General features: G+C 45.2%; 1 protein-coding gene across 1 annotated transcript; it reads left to right on the forward strand.

The window, feature by feature from the left end:
• Positions 1–478: 478 nt before the first annotated feature.
• SRSF6 (serine and arginine rich splicing factor 6) lies at positions 479–4,189 on the forward strand. The gene is made up of 6 exons (XM_055545062.1): positions 479–743; positions 971–1,119; positions 2,414–2,538; positions 2,687–2,895; positions 3,164–3,247; positions 3,352–4,189. The coding sequence occupies exons 1-6, from the start codon at positions 637–639 to the stop codon at positions 3,713–3,715; spliced, it is 1,038 nt and encodes a 345-aa protein (XP_055401037.1). The 5' UTR covers positions 479–636; the 3' UTR covers positions 3,716–4,189.
• Positions 4,190–17,690: the final 13,501 nt, after the last annotated feature.

Genomic DNA, 17,690 nt, shown 5'->3' on the forward strand with positions numbered 1-17,690 from the left:
ACTTCGGATGCTGTGGAAAGGGCACTTAACCCACTGACTAGGCGCCTTCCACACCAGCTGAGCGTGAGCCCAACGATCCGTGAAAAAAATTTGAGCCTCGTTTTGACGAGCCAATCAGAGATCGCGGAGGCCTAGTATGACAACCTCCAGAACCAATGAGAACAGGGCATTCTCCGGAACGGCCTCCCGAGCGCCCGTCCTGAAGAGCTAGCATGGAGCAAGTTTTTTTGTTTTTTTTTTTTTAAAGCACAAATTAGAAAACAAGTCCTTGGCTGGAGACAGAATATGACGTTGACAAAGATGTGTGGGAAAAAATTCGGTGAGCGGGTAAAGCCTCACTTCCCCGAAACTTGGCGGGCTGAGGAACAGCAAGTCACCCTCGAGCGCCGCGCTCCGCGATCCAGAGCGGGAGAGTACGTGCAGCGCGCTGACGTCACACGCCGGGCACCGCCCCCCTACCGCCCGCCCTTATAGCGTAGCCCAGGCGCGCGCGCACCATTGTGTGGCTGGACTCGGCCGCCGCTGTGGTGTGAGGTGCGTGTCCGGGTTCTCGCCGTCACCGCACCCGCACCGCGGCTACTGCCGTGCGGTCCGCCGTTCGACCGCCAGCCCTCGGGCCCCTTGCCCGCTGCGGACATGCCGCGCGTCTACATAGGACGCCTGAGCTACAACGTCCGGGAGAAGGACATCCAGCGCTTTTTCAGTGGCTATGGCCGCCTTCTCGAAATAGACCTTAAAAATGGGTGAGTCGGACCCCGGGAGCCCGCGTCCGCCCGCAGCGCCCCGGGCCTGCGGCGGCAGGGTCCGTCTGAGGGAGAAGACGGTCAAGGCCGCGGCGCCGCGTGGCAGGGCCGCCAAGATGGCGGCGGCGCGGAGCCGCGGGAGCGCGCGGGGACGGGGGGTCGCGCGCGCGTGCGCGCCCTCGGCCTAACGACGCCCGCCGGCCTCCGGCCCTCGCACCGCCCCCCAGGTACGGCTTCGTGGAGTTCGAGGACTCCCGCGACGCCGACGACGCCGTTTACGAGCTGAACGGCAAGGAGCTGTGTGGCGAGCGCGTGATCGTGGAGCACGCCCGCGGCCCGCGCCGGGATCGCGACGGCTACAGCTACGGAAGCCGCAGTGAGTTCCACCCCCGCGCGCTCCGCGTCCTTGGGACCCCGGGGGGTGGGGGCAGGCTTAGGCGGGGCGGGGTGGAGCCTCCCAGCCGGGCAGGCGAGGTGGCCGCGGCCGTTTGACTCGGGTGCTCCCGGGGCTCGCTGCCTTCACACCTGCCCGGGGAAGACACGGGACGCCGGAGCGCGGGGACTGGGTGGTGGGTTTTGCCTAGGCAGGGTTTGGGTGTTTGGGGGCGGGGATTGCCAAGTCGGGAGGGAGTGACTTGTTGGGCCCCTGTCAGCACTGTCGTGGGCTCTACCTACGGAGGAAGTGAGGGGTGGCTGTATTTGTTGTATCCCCTCAACTTGCCTGTCAGTGCATTAGCTAGAAATGTGAATGACTTAGCGTAGAAGTTTGGGACTGGTTGGGGTGGAGGTGGGGGCGGGGCGGGGAATGAGGTGGGGTTTTAAGCGTAGGTTTTAGCTTTACGAGAATTGACGGGGGCCAAAGAAAATATATTTATAAATAATGTGGTTTTACACCACAAAGGAGATCTAAATGAGCTTTATGCTGTATATGCACTAGTTGGGGCATGTTATTGGGAGGAGGTGGGAGGGGGTTGGTTATGTTAAATGTTTGATGTTGAAATTGTTGCATGTTGAATTCAAACTTTTTAACAAGTCCTTGATGTTTCAATTTGAAAGTGACCAATGGGGCTGAGGCTGTGTCCACTGAGGCTAAGATGACTGCCTTTCCTGATTGGCCTTGGCTTTTCCATACATTGTGTGACCCTTGCCCTATGACCCTTTGGCTGACCTTACCGGAAGCCATGACGACAGCAGCCTTTTGCCATTAGACGCAGGGTGATGGTGAGGATTCCAAGGGTTAGACAAAACTGGTTAATCTGAACTAGGTGACTGTTACCTTGCGTGTTTTGTGGCCAAACCACCACCAAAAACCTCACACTGTGATGTAAGTACTTAGTGTAACTAGTAAACATTTTTGTAAAATGTAGAAATGCATGTAATCAGTTAAGTTTTATATTTTACAATGTTCTGTAAAATAAAACTTAGCGAGGTAAATTGAATAAAGGAGCAGTCACTCTCTAACAGAATGTAGGAGAAGTTTAGTTGGTTTTAGTCTGTTTTGACTTGCCCTTAATTTAATTTATGGCAAATCATAACTGTATCGAAGGTTTAGCAGTATAATAGCAAAGTCCTACTCCAGTAAATAAGTTGTTATGTTTGTACTAACTTTCAAAAACATTATGCATGCCTATCATTGCAAAGCATCTAATTGTTCTCTTCACATGATAAAGGTGGTGGAGGTGGATACAGCAGTCGGAGAACCTCTGGCAGAGACAAATATGGACCACCTGTACGCACAGAATTCAGACTTATTGTAGAAAATCTTTCTAGTCGTTGCAGTTGGCAAGATTTAAAGGTAAGTGCTATATAATTTGGGATAAAAAAGATTTGACTTAACGTTTAAAAGGTAAGTTTTTGTATTGTTCTTTTATATCTGAGAATCAAATACAGCAAATCTTTTTTGTTTAGATTTCTGGGAATAACCAGTCATATTGCTCTTTTAGGATTTTATGAGACAAGCAGGTGAAGTAACCTATGCAGATGCTCACAAAGAACGCACAAATGAAGGTGTCATTGAGTTTCGCTCCTACTCTGACATGAAGCGTGCTTTGGATAAACTGGATGGTACAGAAATCAATGGGAGAAATATTAGACTCATTGAAGATAAGCCACGAACAAGCCATAGGCGGTCTTATTCTGGAAGCAGATCTAGGTAATTTATTGAAGGGTATAGGGGGAGACAGTATTTGCCACAAACAAAATTCAAGCAGCAGTATTTCAATTACTGCTGAATTGAAATTAGGTCAGTTTTTAGTTTCTTTTGTTACTGGCATTGTTGGGTTCTTTTTAAAATATTTTGATGCTAGATTTAATTTGTAGTGAGCAATTAAGGAGTTTTACTGTTGGCTTGTCTGTATAAATTGTTCATTTGTGTTGAGGTGTCTTGAGATGAAAATTCATTACCACATTTCTTGTTATAGGTCACGATCTAGAAGAAGGTCACGAAGTAGAAGTCGTAGGAGCAGCCGCAGTAGATCTCGAAGTATCTCAAAAAGTCGCTCCCGGTAAGTGGGTTCTTGAGTGTTTTTCTGAATAACTTACTTTGTCTATAGAGTGCTTGTGTGTTCTGGCAAGGTACTGAAAAAAAAATCTGGCTTTTCTTGTCTAGATCCAGGTCTCGGAGCAAAGGTCGATCACGATCTCGTTCCAAAGGCAGGAAATCTAGATCAAAAAGCAAATCTAAACCCAAGTCTGATCGGGGCTCCCGTTCGCGCTCTCGGAGCAGATCGAAGGATGAGTATGAGAAATCTCGAAGCAGGTCTCGTTCTCGATCTCGTTCCCCCAAAGAAAATGGAAAAGGTGATATAAAGTCCAAATCTAGATCAAGGAGCCAATCCCGTTCCAATTCACCCCTACCTGCTCCACCCTCAAAGGCCCGTTCTGTGTCCCCTCCACCAAAAAGAGCTTCAAGATCCCATTCTAGATCTCGTTCAAAGTCAAGGTCACGATCCAGATCAAGTTCCAGAGATTAACCCAGAACTCTCCACTCTTTGCACACTATTACGGAACACTTTCCTACTTGCTTAGTCAGTTACTCTTTCATGTTTCTACTTGGCCTCTTCTGCAAGAAGAAACCTCCCAAAACGGGCACACAGAAATTGGATTTGTAGCCAAATTTGATGAAAAAGATGAGGTTCTAAAGAAATGGCATGAAGTCAAAGATCCTCTCCCTTGTTTGTAGAATTAAGATAACTTTGATTTTATAGCTTTTGAGCTAAAATAACTTTTGTAAAGATTAAGCTCATTTAGATTTTTTTTTTTTAAAGTATTTCAGCAGGATCTGCTGGAGGGGTTTTGTTATTGTTATATTTGTTTGCTTAATTTTAAATTAACCTTTTCAGGCTTTGAATACCTAAGGCTTTAGAGGGAGAACCCAATTTTCAATTATGTTGGCTTTTTATAAAGCTTGAGTTATGTAAGATTTCAATAAAAGTTTGCTACCAAGATGATTGCCTTACTTGAATAGGTCACTCTTAAATTCCTTGAGATACTGATAATCTATCTGTGGAAACAATGTAAAACAAGGCAAGTCTCAGATGCAATAAGTTTGGATACGTTAATTTGTGCTGTTAATCAAATTTGCCAAAGTCATTTTGGCCCCTTAAACAGGTTTAAGTTAAAAATAAAAGATTTTGTAGTGGACCTGTTAAACAGTTTTGCCTAAGTTAATAGCTTTTTAAAATGTTCTTTAAACTTAAATTGGTTGAACTCAAAAAAGTAGTTCTAATATTTGGGATCTCATCTAGCCTGGTAATCCCACTTTCTGAAAGTGATAGTTGTAATTAGTGTTTTGTAAGAGTAAGGTTCCTTGATCTTTACTGTTTGTTATGTAAAAATAGAAGTAACCTTTCTTTGATCAGAAATTTAGTATGTTATTCAAAATGGAAAAGCAAATAACTGTGTTTTCTACTGGAAAATCCTTAATATTAACAGGCACTTAACAGATCATTTGGTAAATCAGTTACCATTTAAAGCAAAATTCTACCTAACAGTCATCCTTTTGTAGTTAGCAGGGTTCTGTGATAATTGGTTAGATCATCCTTATGAACTTTATGTGGTTGGCTTGGAAAAAACTTATATGGGTTAAACCCTAGTACTTCATCATAAAGTGTAATAAATTCTGTGGAAACCAAATTATAATCGGCAAATTTGTAGGAGTTACTGGGTTACAATTAGTCCTTATGTCTGTAAGCCTAGTTAGTTGAAATTGCAGTTTGAGAAATGAATTATCTTATATCTCTCTGTTAGGTTCGTTAAGGTAATTTGATTTTAAAAACCATTCATTAATCTTAGTCTGAAAACAGGCTGTAGGTTGTTTGGCTCAGCTTTAACATCTTTTTGGGAGCTGTCAGTGTATAAGATGTCAAGGGCTGGGTAGTGTTAGGGTAGGGTGTGATGGATACCGTCATTTTGAGAAACTTCTGGGCTTCCTGTTATGATATCTTAAAGAGTCTAATCTTAGGAACATAGTGCCCCAAAAGGTTGATGCTTTTTGACAACCTTATTTTCTTCAATGCTTTTGACGTTTTTTAAGATATTCATAAGAAATACGGTTTGTTTTTGTTTTCCCATATAGACCTTGGATTTTGAGAGAAAAAACTGGTATCTGTAATTATAGTTCATTGTTTTGCCTGTTTGAAAAAACAAAAGTTGTGACTGTTGCATAAAGAGGCAAGTCTGCACTGCCTTTCAAAATCTATTTAAGGACAAGTTACTTTTAAGAATTGGCTTTGACCAAAGTTCTCTTGTTTTCAGGGAAAGAACAAAAGCTTTTAAAACCACAGCCTTTTAAAGTAAAGGAGGGGGGATAACTACAATATACAATTTGACTTTCTAAAAGTATGCAGCATCCTTCTGGGCTTTCTTATGTTATGACATCATGTGGTAATAGGCAGGTTTGTCTACCCTCGTTAGCTGCTACCCCCGCAGGTGGGTAATTGTATAGGTAAATGCCTACACCCTTAAGAATTTAATAGCAAAGACCAGTTTATTAAAACTCTAGTTCCTATTCCTGTGGACCCCCATCATTGGACATGCCAAACCACTCTTTATATATAAACACTGGCCCACTTAGAGATGACCAATAAAATGTTTAGTTCCTTGCTAACTTAAGTAGAATCTGAGTCTGCAACTTGCCACATCTTTATCTGTGGCTAGATGGGAGTGTTAAACTGGTAGAGAGCAGAATAGAAGTGTGATAATCTGGATCCCCCTTTCTTTTACCTGATAGTGTGTTAACATGCCTTAGTGCCTTTATGGCCAGTTCGAGTCTTTCCTGCCCTGTTACTTAACGTTCCACTCCTGTGTTGTTACCATCTTTTCTCTTGGTATCTTCTTTCTCCCACTTTGTTAACCTATTTTGTGCTTTATTGCCTCAATAAAATGTTCACTGAGGGAAAGGCTTGATTTGAGTTTATTGTGTATTCCCACTTAGTATCAAATATTTGGCAAATATCTGATATTTGGTTTTTTTGAATCGGAGTTGCCATTATCGGGTTTGTTTCTTTCCTCACTTGAATATGAGAAAAGGACTTCTCCGCTTCTCAGAAACATGAGGTTAGGACCAACATAATATTAATAGATGGTTTATCATGGGCTTCCCTTATGGCTCAGCTGGTAAAGAGAATCCGCCTGCAATGCAGGAGACCTGGGTTCCATCCCTGGGTTGGGAACATCCCCTGGAGAAGGGAAAGGCTACCCACTCCAGTATTCAGGCCTGGAGAAGTCCATGGATTGCATAGTCAATGAGGTCACAAACAGTTGGACACGACTGAGTGACTTTGATCAACATCATATCTGGGGCAAGCTGTTAACCTTCATGCTTTGGTGTCATCCACGGTGGTAGGGATAACCCCTCGTGGGTTGTGAAGATGAAAGTTTAATACATGAAAAATACTTTGATTAGCACCATAAAAATTGCTGTTATACAATAAAGTCTTTTGTATTCAACTAAGTCTTTAGATTTCACACAAAATTTAACTTTTATCTTGTAGCAGTTTGAACATTTTCTCTGATAATTACCCAGATAAACTAGGAAACTTGATCATCTTTTCCAAATCCTCAACCTAATTTCACTTTTATTTATCTTGCTTTCAGAAAATGTTTTCTGACTTCAGTTTTTGTGGTTATATGCAATTTTAGTCTTGCAAAAATGGAATGTTCTGTAAAGTATCTCTCTTTCAGCATCCACTTACTAAGGTAGCCTTCCAAGTGGCGCAAGTGGTAAAGAGCCTGCCTGTCAGTGCAGGAGACATGAGAGACAAGGGTTTGATCCCTGGGTCAGGAAGATCCCCTAGAGTAGGGCATGGCTATCCACTCCAGTATTTTTGCCTGGAGAATCCCTTGAACAGAGGAGCCTGGCAGGCTATAGACTGTAGGATCACAAAGTCAAACACAACAGAAGCGACTTAGCATGCATACACTAAGGTAGCTGCTTCTAACACACTGTATTTACCCAGGCTAATCCATTAGTAATGCCTATGTGCATCAATAAGCAATTCATACCATGAGTGTGTTCTGCAGCTCACTTAGAGTAGTACAGAGATCTGCCACTCTACATGGTGCACTACCATGGAATGGATATGTAAGAATTTTCAATGCCAACTTTTTTAAGAAAGTAATATTTTGGTTTATATAACCAATAGTCCATAAAATATGTATTTTAGAGCTCTTAAAAAACATTTTAGCACTTAGTAATTACCAGTTTACACTACAGTTTTTCTTTTTTGGTAAAGCTGTACAGCTTGAGGATCTCAGTTCCCCAGCCAGGGATAAAACCCAAACCCTTGGCACTAAAAGTATGGAGTCCTAACCACTGAACTGCCTGGGGATTCTCTAAATTTTGAGCTTTTTGAAGCAGCAACCACATCTTGAACTTTGTGTCCCTAAAACCATGTATGCTTCCATTAATTGAAAGGGTGAGTAGGTGCAGTTGTGTTTTGTAGTTGGTCTTCTAGATGCTAAGTAGCTTGCTTAGATTTGCCTCGTTTTAAAACAACTTCACACATGGGCCCCAGTGTAGTAATTAGTAGAGTGATTAACTTAAAGTGAATAGAAAGAAATGGTTCAGAAATCAGAAAGTGAATACAAACAGGTAATAAACAGTAAATTACATCCTTGACCCCTTGAAGGAAGTCAGGATTACTATTTTGAGATCATTACTGTGGAAATTATTGTATTTGTAAGGGAATTTGTTAACAGGCAGGATTTAAATCCTACTTCAGTTCCTAACAGCCCTAAAGTGGTGGTGGTTTTTTTTTAAGCCTATTTCAGATATTCAGTTCCTCTTAGTGAAAAGGCACAGAAGAAGCCTGAATGAGCAGGCTGCCTTTACAGTTGTTTTGACAAAGTTTCAAACTTAGGGAAAATTTGCACTATAGTACAAAAAAATTATATTCCCTGTGCCATTTACCAATAATACTTCATTTTACTTACACTGTTCCTGAGCCATCTGAAAGGTAAGTTAGAGATATGTTTTATTCTTAAGACTTTGTGTATTTCCAGGGATGTTCTCATATTAACTATGGTGTCTATTTATCAAAACCAGGAAATTAGCTTCGGTATGATCTTGTCTTTTCCACTATGTTTTGTCAGTTGTCCAATAACCTCCTTTATATGTATTTCCACTGGCCTAGGATCATTTGCTCCTTTTTGTTGTCATGACTTTAAACTGGAACAGGTCCTCAACCTTTCTTGACCTTGTCATTTTTGAAGAGTTAAGGGATGATTATTTCGTAGAAGTTCTCAATTTGGGTTTGTCTGATGTCTCCTCATGATTGCATTTTTGGCAGAAATATCACAAGAATGAGATTGTCTTCGGTATATCTAGTGGCACCTTGTAATAATTACCTGAGTCACTTATATAAAGTCACTTTTTCCCTTTATGATCAGTAATTTGTGGGAGGTAACTAGAGCCTATTAAATATCCAGTTCCTTTCAAACTGTCACCCACTGTTAACATTTGTTGATTTTCTAAGTTCTGTTCATTGGCATTTCACTAAGGTGGTGCTTTGTGTGGGGGGGGCGGCTAGCCTTAAAGGTCAGGAGAAAAGAAGGGGTGTTTGGTTTTTAAGAGGAAGTTGAATCATTTTGGAGTCTGAGAACATTGCTGAAGAGAGCTTGAACTACATCAGTTTGTACTTAATAGCTGTGAAAGTAGGACAGTGGTTCTTCTGGCCAAGGGCCAAAAGGAGCTGGAGGTAACTTTTACATACGTGAGAGGAATATGCAATAGAAAGCAAGCTGTGTCCTCAGCTATAAAAGTGTCTTCTAATACTGTAGGTAGTAAATGCTGTTTTCAGAGTGTTTGGCACAATTACTTGTGAAATAGTAGCTGCTTTTATTGTAAAACAGTACAGGGACTTTCCTGGGGGTCCAGTAATTGAAAATCCATCTTCCAATGCAGGGGATGTGGGTTTTATCCTTGGTCAGGGAACTAGGATCCCACAGGCCGTGGGACCCACAAGTCAACAGTGGTTAGGATTCCGTCCTTTCACTGCCAGCTGATGAAAAACCCTACAATCAGGAATACCCAGCGAGGGACCATTTAAATTTGAAGGAGAGGGACTTCTGGTTGTCCAGTGGTAAGAACCCGCCTGCCAACGCAAGGGACACAGGTTCAGTCTCTGGTCCAGGAAGGTTCCATGTGCTGTAAGGCAGCTAAGCCAGCACACTGCAACAAGAGGAGCCACTGCAGTAAGAAACCTGCGCCCCACAATGAAGAGTAGCCCCCACTCAGTACAACCAGAGAAGTCCCACAGGCAGCAGTGACGACCTAGCACAACCAAAAATTACAACTAAAAAGGAAATTTGAAGGAAAGATAAAAGAGTTTTAGGGATAAGCAAAAGATAAAAGTTCAGCTTCACCATTGTGGATTTTCTGACTTCGAGAACTAAAGGATAATAAATTTGCATTTTAAGCCACTTTGTGGTGGTGGTTCTGCAGCAGTTAAAAACTAATAAGCTTAATTCAGAGGTTCTTTTCCCCCATTGGGTTTTCAGCAGCAGCATGAGACATGAATTCTACCAAATGTGTTGAGAACAAAAGATACTTAGCAGGGTTGGAGTAACAGAAATAGCTGAGGCTCTGGCCCACACAGAGACAAATTTTCCTAATGCTTGCAAATACAGGCTTCAGTTACAAAGCTAAAATGTAAATTTTGTCAGTCTCGATTCTTTGGAAAGCATACACCCATACACGTTATGTCCAGGGGGAAAAATAGGACCTGAAGGAAAGAAGGACTCAATTATATTTGGAAACTTGGACCTCCCCTGCCTTTTCCACCATGGGACCCCCAACTATATAGTCTGGCGGTCAGGGGTGTCCAGTCTTTATACAAGGGATTCAGTTTAAACTCCCAGTACTGCATGGACCCAAGATCCCATCTCCCGTCAATGTGTGTGTGATGAAACCCAAATCCCTGTCCAATAACCACCTCCAGGACGAGAGACGTCAGGCCATCCCCTGGTTCCTCTGTTTCCATCTTTGTTTCTGGCTCCTGATAGCTCTTGCAAATTCAGCCATAAATTTAGTCTTTTTCCTTCTTGGCTTGCTTGGTCCTTCTGCTTAGATTTGGGTGTGTTTATGCTAGAAAGTGCTCCCTATTAGCAAAATGTGCCATACTGTTGGAACCAGAAGTGTTTTCCTGTTTATAAAAAGGGTGCATTTTCCTAAAATAAGTGCACTGTCCCAACGGTGAATTAAAATCTGTAGGAACAGAAAGGTGTGAGCTGCTCACTAGCAATAGTTTTCTCTCTGCTTCTGTTCACCAATATTTCAAAAAATTCGAGGTCCATCCAGTCTTGACTACAGACTTTTAACCCTAAATATTCACTGGAAGGACTGATGCTGAAGCTCCAATACTTTGGCCATCTGATGAGAAGAGCCAACATTGAAAAAGACACTAATGCTGGGAAAGATTGAGGGCAAGAGGGAGAAGAGGGTGACGGAGGATGAGATGGATGGCATCACCAACTCAACAGACATGAGTGTGAGCAAACTCCAGAAGATAGTTAAGGACAGGGAAACCTGGTGTGCTGCAGTCCATGGGGTCACAAAGAGTCATAGATGACTTAGCAACTGAACAACAGTCTACTCCTGAGTAGTGAGTTAACTTGAAAATAGTGAAGGCTATTAAAACTTGTAGAATATGGGGTTGTCACTTGAGGAAAGAATAGGACTTCATCACTTTCTCTTGAGGGCAGACTGGACCAGCAGAGCAAGCTATGGTTGCATTAGAGGTAGAACCTTCCCCAAACACATGTACTTGGAAGAACTCTCCATCCCTGAATGTGTTCAAGGAAGCAAGCCCACCAAAAGTATCAAGACCACCAAAATACTGTTGAGCAGAAAATATATTGTCAACTCAGACCTGCATTCTTTGTTTATTCCTACATCCCACTGGCTCAGATTCCATTAGTCTAAAAGATACATTCCTGATTGAGAAGCTATGTGTTTGTGTGGTCCCATCACTTTCTTTTAGACTTCTGAATACCTAAAATAAACCTTTTGGAATCTAGAACAAGCAGTCTGGGTAAAGATGAAAGAAAAAGGAGTAGATGGGGGTGTATGTTGGTGTGTATAAAGAGACTTCCATTGTTATGGCAACCAGCATCCTCAACTGATGCAATTCTGTTCCCAATAATACGAGTTTTAATTAAAATTTGACACTGCAGTGAGGAAGAACACATGTAATGCGTTGGTGTAGCAACGGGAATAAAGTCTGCATAAATTTAAACCTGAGGATCACAACAATTTGTGGAATTTGCTTACAATTAATTAGGAACCCTTTTCTCCTCTGCACTGGAGGTTGAACCTGGTGGCCTGACCTTTTCTTTAACTGTGACCTTAGGCCAGATGGACCTCAATATCCTGTTCTGTAAAGTAAGAGATTAATGAGGGAGTGGACACAACTCCAGACTGTACCAGGATCCTTGTTTTCCTCTGCATGCAGTCCATCAGTCAACAGACATTTAGTGAGCACTCACTGAGTGTCCAGCTCTGTACCAGGTGCTAGGGATACACCTAGGTTATCGTGTTTCCTTCCATTTTAGAGCTTGCAGTCTCTTAACTTCTCAATTACACAAATGTTCATAAAGTCATAGCTGCCATATGTTTAAGAGGTGTTTTGTGCTGCTGCTGCTAAGTTGCTTCAGTCGTGTCCGACTCTGTGCGACCCCATAGACGCCAGCCCACCAGGCTCCCCAGTCCCTGGGATTCTCCAGGCAAGAACACTGGAGTGGGTTGCCATTTCCTTCTCCAATGCATGAAAATGAAAAGTGAAAGTGAAGTCGCTCAGTTGTGTCTGACTCTTAGCGACCCTATGTACTGCAGCCCACCAGGCTCCCGCATCCATGGGACTTTCCAGGCAAAAACTAATAACGGAGATTTGATTAGTTAGATGAGCTAAGGAAACAAGCACAGAGAAGCAACGATTTGCGCAAGACAGCACCATCACAGTAACCCATTCAAAAAACAACAAATAAAAACCCTTTGCGGTGAAGTAGGTAATAGTCTTTACAAATAGAAAAATGGAGGACCAGGAGGATTAAGTGACGCGCCCCAGGTCACACCACAAGCCAATAGCAATGGGGTCAGGTCATCCAAACTCTGGCGCCGCTGATGCTTTCCTTTAGGCTATGAGGGCCAGGAACGGAACCGCACCTCGCAGGGGGCTCCTTTCTTCTGGTGGCACGGCCCTCCCTTCACCCTCCCTGAGATGGTTTTCCGATGTTCTCTGGCTCGCCTATCTCAGGTGAGGAGCAGGCGCCGAGGGAAGGCGTTGGACAACGAAACGACCCAGCCGGGGTGCGCGCGGGGAGCGCAACCTCGGTTTTTGTCACTGACCACTCAATTCAGGAACCCACCAGCCTCTCCCGGCTCCGTTGTCCCCATTGCGTGCTGCTAGCTGTGAGGTAAGGAGTCGGGGACCGGGAGAATCTCGACTCGCCTCGCCCGCGCAGCAGTCTAGCCCCGGGGCTAAAGGACACTAGGCCCACGCAGCCGTGGCCTGGCAGGAAGGCCCCCCGGCCCGCGCTCCCCAAACCTGCTCTGTGAGCGTTTTGCGCCCCGCGTCCTGCGGGAAGGCGGGCCCGCCCCCCTGTGCGCGCAGGCGCGCGCCGCGCGGGGCTCGGACCGCAGCTCGGCGCTGGGCGGCCGCACGCGGGCCTTGCAGGTAGGGACCCCGGGGTACGAGGCTCCGCGGCGCCCGGCCCCGCCCCGCAAGTCAGTGCTGGGGCCTGGGGCCCCCGGGCGTTGCTCCTCCCGAGCGCGAGGCGGGGTGCACGGGCCCGGGAGGAGGCTCGGGGAGCCGGCGTGCAAGGGGATCTGGGCGGTCGCTGGGCTCGAAGGTGAGGCGAGCGCGTCCGCCGTGCTGCTGTTGGAGGCAATCCAGAGGGTAGGGAGGAAGGCGGCTTGATTTTTAGAGAAATGCAATTAAGAGTTGTTCATTAATAAAAGAGAGGGCGTGGAGGGCGGGGGTTTGGTGTTCTTAGGAAATGGGTCATTTGGCAAACTTTCTCTTTCCTACCGTTGATTTCCAATTTTTATAACGGAAAATTGAATTATTATTATTTTGCCATGAAGGGAAAAAATAAAAAAGAATTCCGCCATTTTGGCGTTTTAAAAAGTAACCGTTCTGCGGGGCTGGCGGATCGGTGACCGCCCCGCCCGCCGCCGTCTACACCAGTCCCGGGAGGACTCGGAAGGAGGGCGGCGGTCCCAACCCTGGAGACCGCATCCATCCCTCCCGCGTTCCAGCCGCAGCTGCAGCGGGGGGGCGGGGCCGAGGCCCCAAGTTTGAGGCGCTCAGTTTTGCTGGGGTTCTGAATGTGTGTCGGGGATTATCTGTCTGGGGCGATAGCGCCCCACCTTCCACACCTAGAGTGAGAGCATTTATTGAGCGTCTGTTGTATACGAGACCTTGATGGGCAAAGGATACGGGAAGTCTTGGCAGACAGACCAAGAGACAATAAACATTCACTCAATAAATATTTATTGAGCATCTGCTATATGCCAGACACCAATTTGGGTTGGGGATCCAACAGTTGTTTTAGGCTGGGCTCCCTGGAAACAAGACTCTGAGAAGGTTTGAGTGGAGATGTATTAGGGTGCCCTTGGTGTTGTCACCTGTAGGAGAGGAAAGATAGCAGGGCGGTTGGGCGGAGAACGTTGAACTGCTGATGCAGTCTTAACAGAGGCTTCCACCTGTCCCAAAAGAAGTTCTGGAGGGGAGATGGCTCTGCTGAGATGCCCTAGACGGAGGCAAGGGGGCAAGGCCTTTATACCTTGGGTCCAGGAGAGGGCACTTGGGCGAGGCAGCTCCCCTGGTTGAGGGCAATTCAGAGAGGAGATAACAGCTGAGGGCTTCCAGTGACAACCTTCACTGTATCCCATCCTCTTCCAGCCTCTGAGAGACACAGAAGGAGGAAACAGTATTCTAGCCCCTAGGGCAAGAATGTCTTAAGCCATTTATGGGTTTCAGAAACCTGTGTTTCTTATGTTGTTGACCACTCTTTACTCCCACCTCTTTTTCTTTCTTTTTAGAAATATTTATTTTTTCGGTTGCACCAGATTTTAGTTACGGCACGCAGGGTCTTTAGCTGGGGCATGTGAACTCTTTAGTTGCAGCTGCGTGGGATCTAGTTCCCTGACCAGGGCTTGAACCTGGGCCTCCTGCATTGGGAGCATGGAGTCTTAGCCACTGGGCCACCAGGGAAGTCCCCACATCTCTCATTCATTCATTCACTGTCTATTTGTGAGTGCAGTCTCTGGATCCGGCTCTTTAATGCTTTGTTCTGTCTCGTGGAAGAGAGACAAGTTAATGCATAGATAGACTGTGGTGGAAAGGCATGGCACCCCACTCCAGTACTCTTGCCTGGAGAATCCCATGGACGGAGGAGCCTGGTAGGCTGCAGTACATGGGGTCACTAAGAGTCGGACACGACTGAGCGACTTCACTTTCCCTTTTCACTTTCATGCATTGGAGAAGGAAATGGCAACCCACTCCAGTGTTCTTGCCTGGAGAGTCCCAGGGACGGGGGAGCCTGGTGGGCTGCCATCTATGGGGTCGCACAGAGTCGGACACAACTGAAGCGACTTAGCAGCAGCAGCAGCAGAGCACAGCAGAGAGAGCTGTGTGTTAACTTTGTTTGGGGTGCGGGGGGATGTGGATTCTGGGCCTTTCAGAAAAAAGGTATCACTCAAGCTGGGTCTTGAAGGATGATCAATAATTTTCCAGACATAAGGGATGTAGAAATGGACCAAGCAGAAGAATCAGCACCTGCAGAGGCCACAAAAGTGGTGCTCTGAAGGTGTGACCAGACTGCAGCGGGGGAGTGGATGGATTCCTGGTATCTGGCTCAGGCCTGGGAGCCATGTCAGATTGGTGGTGCTGCTTTGTGGACCTAGTGGGACAAAGCTCATGAAAATGCTGTGTGAGCTGCAGATTTGGGGGTTGGTAGTGGTAGAGGAGCGGAGAAGGCAATGGCACCCCACTCCAGTACTCTTGACTGGAAAATCCCATGGACGGAGGAGCCTGGTGGGCTGCAGTCCATGGGGTCACTAAGAGTAGGACACGACTGAGTGACTTCACTTTCACTTTTCACTTTCATGCATTGGAGAAGGAAAGGGCAACCCACTCTGGTGTTCTTGCCTGGAGAATCCCAGGGACGGCGGAGCCTGATGGGCTGCCGTCTATGGGGTCGCAGAGTCAGACACAACTGAAGCGACTTAGCAGCAGCAGCAGCAGCAGCAGCAGCAGCAGTGGTAGAAGAGAAGTGCATTCAAATCACAGAGAAAGTAGTTCCCAGGTCTCAGAAAAAAATTAACCATCTAGCTGGGGAAAAACACAGTTGGTATTGCTAGCTAGGAACCCACAGCCACATGCAGTGGGTCTCAAACATCACAGGTGCCCTGGAGCCTCTCCCCTCCTGTGTTGGCAAGGACTTGTCTTCTAGAATTATTCTCTTTCCCCTGCTCTGTCAGTTTCTCCCTCTATAGGCTTATTTCCATCAGTTACAAACAAGCTGTATAGCATCTTCTATTTAAAAAAGCAAAATGGGGGACTTCCCTGGTAGTCCAGTGGGTAAGACTCTGAGCTCCCAATGCAGGGGACCTGGGTTCGATTCCTGGTCAGGGAACTAGATCCCACATGCTGCAACTAAGACTGAAGAGCCCACATGCCACAACTTAGACCTGGCACAGTCAAATTAATTAATAAATTAAAATTTTTTAAAAATAGTTTTAAAAAAGCAAAATGGAGACTTCGCTGGTGGTCCCAATGCAGGGGACCTGGGTTCCATCTCTAGTCAGGGAACTAGATCCCACATGCTGCAACTAAATAAATAAATATTAAAAAGCAAAACAGGGCTTCCCTGGTGGCTCAGTGGTAAAGAATCTGCCTGCCAATGCAGAAGACAAAGGTTTGATCCCTGGTCTGGAAAGATCCCACATGCTGCAGGGCAACTAAACCTGTGTACCACAACTACTGAGCCAGTGCTCTGGAGCCCCAAAGCCACAACTACTGAAGCTCCCAGAACTAGAGTCTGTGCTCTGCAGGAAGAGAAGGGAAGTGGCAGTACAGACCCCCAACACTGCAATGAGAAGCCCAGACTCCGCACCTAGAGTAGCTCCCACTCACCCTAACTAGAGAAAAGTCTGCAGCAACAAACACAAAGCCCAGGAATAAATAAGTACATAAAATTTTAAAATAAATAAATAAAAAACAAAACCAACATCCTTTCCTTGAGAACTCATCACTCTCCAAATACTATCCCCCACATCAGTGTTCTTTGTATCACAACTCCTTGAAAGAGCTGTTAGTCTCCACTTCCTTTTCTCCCATCCCCTGACAAGGACCAGTTCTTACTGTCAGTTTCCCCACTAGCATGCAGACTCTATAACAGAGGCCTCTGTGTCTTCTGTTCACTACAAATTGCATAGAAAAGTGCCTGATACATACTAGATGCTCAATAAATACTGAACTAATTGATGATTTCTCTCTGGAACCCACTCTGATCAGGTTTTTATGTCCACAGCTCCTCTGAAATGATGCTTGTCTAGATTTCTCATAATCTCCTTATTGCTAAAATGGTCAGCTCTCAGCCCTCATCTGACTTGATCTGCTAGTGGTATTAACACCATTGAGCAGTCCCACTTTCTAGAAACTTTCCTCCAGAAGCTCAGATGCTTCTGGATATTCTTTCATCTCATTGCAGGCTCTTTCTCAGTCTCTGGCTAGATCTTCTTCCTCTTCCCAACCTATTTTGATGAGCTCCAAGGCTCCCACTTTTTTCTTTATACTCAGTTCTATGATTTTTCCCTGCCATCTGTACAGGATGGTTTTTAAATTTACATCTCCAGCCTCCACTTTATCCCTTACTTCTAGAATGTAGGCTTCATAAGAGCACTTTCTCTTGTTTGAGACTATTCCCGAGGCACAAAATGATGATGCTGACTCCCAGTTGGTCCACCAGTGTCTGCTGGGAAAAGGACAGAAACTTGAACAGAAGGAAAGTTCTCTCAACCACCCTCCCTTAGTAGATCTTGAGACAGAATGGAATTCTTTCATGAGTAACTATATTCATTCCTAATGACTGCCAATGTTTTGAATAAAAAGATTATTTAAAAGGACTTAAAATGGTACAACTATATCAGCTGTGCAAAGCAAAATAATCTGAATTTAGAGAATGCTATTTTATAATTTTTTTTAAAGGGGAAGTACTAGGGAGAACAAACCATGTGTGTGTGTGTGCGTGTGTGTGATGCACTCAATGGTGTCCAACTCTTTAGGACCCCACAGACTGCAGCCCACCAGGCTCCTCTGTCCATGGGATTTCCCAGGCAAAAATACTGGAGTGGGTTGCCATTTCCTCCTCCAGGGGATCTTCCTGACCCAGGAATTGAACCCACGTCTTCTGCCTGTTTCTCCTCCATTGGCAAGCAGATAC

The sequence above is a fragment of the Bubalus kerabau genome, chromosome 13, assembly GCF_029407905.1.
Source record: "Bubalus kerabau isolate K-KA32 ecotype Philippines breed swamp buffalo chromosome 13, PCC_UOA_SB_1v2, whole genome shotgun sequence".
Taxonomy (NCBI): Eukaryota; Metazoa; Chordata; class Mammalia; order Artiodactyla; family Bovidae; genus Bubalus; species Bubalus kerabau.

Excerpts from the sequence above, each read along its gene's own strand:
- SRSF6 (XM_055545062.1), top strand. The coding sequence starts at position 637 with ATGCCGCGCGTCTACATAGGACGCCTGAGCTACAACGTCCGGGAGAAG. Across the intron at positions 744-970 it reads GAAATAGACCTTAAAAATGG|GTACGGCTTCGTGGAGTTCG; the intron begins GTGAGTCGGACC and ends ACCGCCCCCCAG. Across the intron at positions 3,248-3,351 it reads ATCTCAAAAAGTCGCTCCCG|ATCCAGGTCTCGGAGCAAAG; the intron begins GTAAGTGGGTTC and ends TTTCTTGTCTAG.